This window comes from Humulus lupulus, chromosome 7 (genome assembly GCF_963169125.1).
Source record: "Humulus lupulus chromosome 7, drHumLupu1.1, whole genome shotgun sequence".
NCBI classification, from domain to species: Eukaryota; Viridiplantae; Streptophyta; class Magnoliopsida; order Rosales; family Cannabaceae; genus Humulus; species Humulus lupulus.
The window spans coordinates 45296229-45300915 of NC_084799.1; the positions used below are offsets into that span (position 1 = coordinate 45296229).

The 4687-nt window shown below is 34.9% G+C and overlaps 1 protein-coding gene across 1 annotated transcript; it reads left to right on the forward strand.

Annotated features, from left to right (window-relative positions):
• Positions 1 to 959: 959 nt before the first annotated feature.
• Positions 960 to 4211, forward strand: LOC133791264 (phosphoinositide phospholipase C 4-like). Its single transcript, XM_062229194.1, has 9 exons — positions 960 to 1535; positions 1725 to 1921; positions 2002 to 2137; positions 2223 to 2471; positions 2571 to 2869; positions 2957 to 3074; positions 3176 to 3328; positions 3414 to 3500; positions 3611 to 4211. The coding sequence occupies exons 1-9, from the start codon at positions 1215 to 1217 to the stop codon at positions 3902 to 3904; spliced, it is 1854 nt and encodes a 617-aa protein (XP_062085178.1). The 5' UTR covers positions 960 to 1214; the 3' UTR covers positions 3905 to 4211.
• Positions 4212 to 4687: the final 476 nt, after the last annotated feature.

Genomic DNA, 4687 nt, shown 5'->3' on the forward strand with positions numbered 1-4687 from the left:
GGAGCACCCTTTTTGGTAATTTCCTCGTTTGGATTAATCTTTTCGTTTTTTTTGGAAAGGGTTGGATTAATCATCAACGAACAATAAATGTGAGATCAATAGAATGTGATGAAATCTCCTATTATAACTCAAACGAAACGAACAATAAATATGCCATGGATAGAATATGAAATATCCTTTCATTTCACCAATAAGAAGAAGAGAAAAATAAAAAGAAGGATAATAAAGTAATTTAAAAAAAAATACCATCTGTGTTTTTTGTGACTTTTGTTAAATAGTATAATATTATAGTTTTATTATGTAAAGTTTGTTGTGATTGACTTTACAACATTATTAATTATTAGTTTTATGCTTCCACAGATTACATGGTCTGCCTCTTTTCACTGTAAAATGTGAATATATAATTATATATATTTTAATCTCCTTGATTGGGTAGAGACCAGGTGTTCATTATCTGAAAGCTAGTTAATATTAATGTATATATATTTTATTTAAATTTCTTTATGAAAAAATATATTTGCTTTCACTTATAGAAGATTGATATTATCATGATATCATCTAGCTTGAAGTTTCCCTTTTGGCTAGAACCAAAAAGTAGTAACCCTTTTATTCCCACTGCAAGAAAATTTAATGGCAGTGTCATTTTGAAGTTTCTTTTTAACTATTTATTTGACATGTAATAATAAAAAGATGAGAACAATACCTGTCTGTGAAGTCCTTTCGATTTCGATTAAGACCATTGACTACGATTTCTTACAATGCACAACAACCAACAATGAACATCTATAATTCTACAGTAACTCAGTTTTTATTTTTAATTATATATATTTATATAAAAATGAGCTATAAAATCTTTGGCAATTCCTACATAAATATACTGCGAAATAATTCAGAATCATGTCCTCAGAAAGAGAACATAGAGATATTATATAAAGAAAAACAGACTAAAATAAAGAAAAGATTCAAAAGTAGCAATTTCCTTTCTTTCACTTACACAAAGTCATATATATATATATATACAGATATATTCTTTTGAGACAAACCAAAAACTTAAAAGCAAAATCATGACCTTTTTTTACTTCCGGGACAGTTGAACGACTCTCCTGCATTCGTTCATTTATTACTTCTTTAAGGCTTAGTTGGACAGAGAGAAAAGAAAAAGTTTAGAAAAAAATATAAAGGAAAGAAAACCTGATAAGAGAGAATATTCAGACATGGGGAGCTATAGGATGTGTGTGTGTTTCACGCGGAAGTACAGGATCACGGAGGCGGAGCCACCCTCCGACGTCAAAGATGCCTTCAAGAAGTACTCGGAAAGTGGGAGCCACATGAACGCGGAGCAGTTGCGGCAGTTCTTAGTCGAGGTCCAGGGCGATGACGCGGCCACCGTCGAAGATGCCCAGCAGCTCATTGAGCAGATCCATCACCGTCGCCACCACCACCACATTACTAAGTTCAGAAAACACTCTCTCACTCTCGATGACTTCCATCATTACCTCTTCTCTGTTGACTCCAATCCCCCTATTATGGATACGGTGTGGTACCCTGTTTTTTTTACCATTAAAGTTCAGTCTTTCTAAATCAGAAGAAGAAGAAAGTTGATCTCAAATTTCGTACTCAGATCATATTCTAATAATACTTTTTCAGCATACAGATAGTGAAATAGAAAATGACAAAGAAGCAGTTTTTGTTTGATCTAACTAATATGTTAAAATTATTTTCAGGTTCATCATGATATGACGGCTCCTTTGTCCCATTATTTCATATACACCGGCCATAATTCATATTTGACCGGAAATCAAATAAGTAGCGATTGCAGCGATGTTCCCATAATCAAGGCACTGCATAGAGGGGTTAGAGTGGTGGAGCTTGATATTTGGCCTAATTCTACTAAAGATGATGTTCATGTGCTCCATGGAAGGTACTTTAACTTTCGTTGTTTTACAACTCTAGAATTATACAATTAAACAGTAATGCCATTTATTTTATGTATTAATATAGGACTTTGACAACGCCAGTGGAGCTTAAGAAGTGCTTGAAATCCATTAAAGAACATGCTTTTGTGGCTTCTCCGTACCCTGTTATCTTAACTCTAGAAGACCATCTTACCCCGGATCTACAAGCTAAAGTAGCTCAGGTGATTCTTGTTATACTCGTCTTAATTTTGTCATGAATAGTTGACTTAGTCTTTATTTATTTTATTAGTTTTTTTTTCGCCTTAGATGGTCACCGAAACATTTGAGGATATGTTATTTTGTCCTGAATCCGAAAAGTTGGAGGAGTTTCCTTCACCAGAAGAGATGAAATACCGAATCATTATTTCCACTAAACCTCCAAAGGAGTACCTTCAAGCCAAATCTATTAAGGAAAATGAAGATAATGGCTCGATCAAGCAGCGAGATTCCAATGAAAATTCAAGAAAGACGGAGAAAATGGAGTCTGCAGATCATGAAGATGAAGAAGAATATACGGTAAATAGCTCCTCCTCAGGATTTGAAGCTTGGATACTTTAAATACTAACATATCATGATTGGATTTTGTATTATAAACTTTTTATGTATGGCTTGTAGAGTGATAGCGATGCAAGTGATTTGAGTGGAAACGATGGAGATGGAAACAACACAAGTAGTAAAAAAGACTCGAGCGAACTCAACGTTGATGGTGATGAAAACAGCAAGAGTCGTAAAACTGATCGAAGCTTGTCAGGAGGACAACCTGAATACTTGAGTCTCATAGCAATTCATTCCGGCAAACCAAAAGGGGGTTTAAAGGAGCAGCTTAAAGTCGAGATTGACAAGGTGACGCGCTTAAGTTTGAACGAACAAAAATTCGAAAAGGCTACTACATTTCATGCCTCACAAGTGGTTAGGTACTCTTTTCTCTTTTAAGCTTTTGTTGTCCTAAAATTTGAAACAAATATGTGTCTCTTCTTAATTATTGCAATTCTTGTTCATAGATTTACACAGAAGAATTTCTTAAGAGTGTATCCTAAGGCTTCTCGGATTGACTCTTCCAACTACAAGCCCTTAATTGGCTGGATGCATGGAGTTCAAATGGTTGCTCTAAATATGCAGGTTAGCTTCTAATTATGCAATTTGTTTCTATTAATTCTCTCAAGATAAGGGCTCTTGTTAGATTGATCATATCCAAGAAATTGATTTTTTCTTTTTGGCAGGGATATGGTAAATCTCTGTGGCTTATGCATGGAATGTTTAAAGCCAATGGTGGTTGTGGTTACGTGAAGAAGCCTGAGTTTTTAATGAACAAGGGGCCAGGTGATCAAGTATTTGACCCTAAAGCGAAATTGCCAGTGAAGAAAACTTTGAAGGTGAGAGCCCTTGTCGTTTATCTGGAAGTAGTTCTAGTTATTCTGTGTTCCAAACTTGGACTCATGTCGTTTTGTTACTTGACAGGTGAAAGTGTACTTGGGAGATGGATGGCATTTGGATTTCAAACAAACACACTTTGACACGTATTCACCGCCAGACTTCTACACCAGAGTAAGTCCCTCACTTTTTTTTTCATAGACTAGAACTATCTAAACTGAATTAAGTCAATGCTGCTAATCTTTGTTAATAAGAGATAAGAGTGATTTGTATGTGAAACGCAGGTTGGTATAGCAGGAGTTCCAGCGGACGAAATAATGAAGAAAACAAAGAAGAAAGAGGACGATTGGACGCCTGTTTGGGAAGAAGAGTTTACATTTCCATTGACTGTTCCTGAATTGGCTTTGCTTCGAATTGAAGTGAAAGAATACGACATGTCGGAGAAGGATGATTTTGCTGGCCAAATTTGTCTACCTGTTTCTGAGTTGAAACAAGGCATTCGTGCAATTCCTCTCATGGACCATAAAGGAGACAAGTACTCGTCTGTTAGGCTGCTCATGCGGTTTCAATTCGTCTGAATTGCCTTGTATAATATTAAACTATGTTGGTATTAGCTTTTATATGATATCCAAACAAAGATTTTCCTCATTTGATTCTTGAGTATTCATATATGTTGTATAGTTGTCGTTAAGTAAGATTTTGAGAGACTTAGAACAAGGATAACAAAGAAGTGTAAACCAAATATGTAAGAATAAACCAAATATGTGATGTTGAAACTTTTGTCATGATCATGAATTATTGAAATGTAAGCCAGTCGTAAATAATTCTCAATGAAAACGATGTATATAATTAGTGGAGAAGGAATAATCAGAGAAATTTATCCAATGTGTATGTGGTGGGATAGTGACTACTTGTTATGGTTTTATGTAACTTGGCCTTTCTTCTAGAGCTAATTTTTGATGCACTAATATAAATTGTGGTTGGGTAGCTTAGCTTTAATGGTCCTTTATTTTAAGTAGTTTATTTCAGTGTTTTAGGTGGTTTAACTTTTAGCAAGAAACTGTGCGTTTCGTGTTTTAGGATTGCTGATTGTACAAAACCAATCCTTTCAGACACGGGCGGAATTGAGCATTTTGCTGCTAAGTTAAATTATATTTTGTCTTCTCATTCTCTCTAGAATGGTCTGAACATTTCAGTCCAGTGGAGTTGGATATCAATTTCCAATTGGAAATGAATAAACAAAATTAAAAGATATGGAAACCTCTAGAGAGTGGCAAAGTTGTCTTACCAGAAAACAAGGAAAACGCTAGGCAACATAGTTCCTTGTTCACATTTTGGCCATTACTGTCTATATTTTGAGT

Bases quoted from the DNA above. Each gene is read 5' to 3' on its own strand.
- LOC133791264 (XM_062229194.1), top strand. From the start codon at position 1,215: ATGGGGAGCTATAGGATGTGTGTGTGTTTCACGCGGAAGTACAGGATC. The intron at 1,922-2,001 runs GTACTTTAACTT...GTATTAATATAG, and splicing joins GTTCATGTGCTCCATGGAAG to GACTTTGACAACGCCAGTGG. The intron at 3,329-3,413 runs GTGAGAGCCCTT...GTTACTTGACAG, and splicing joins CAGTGAAGAAAACTTTGAAG to GTGAAAGTGTACTTGGGAGA.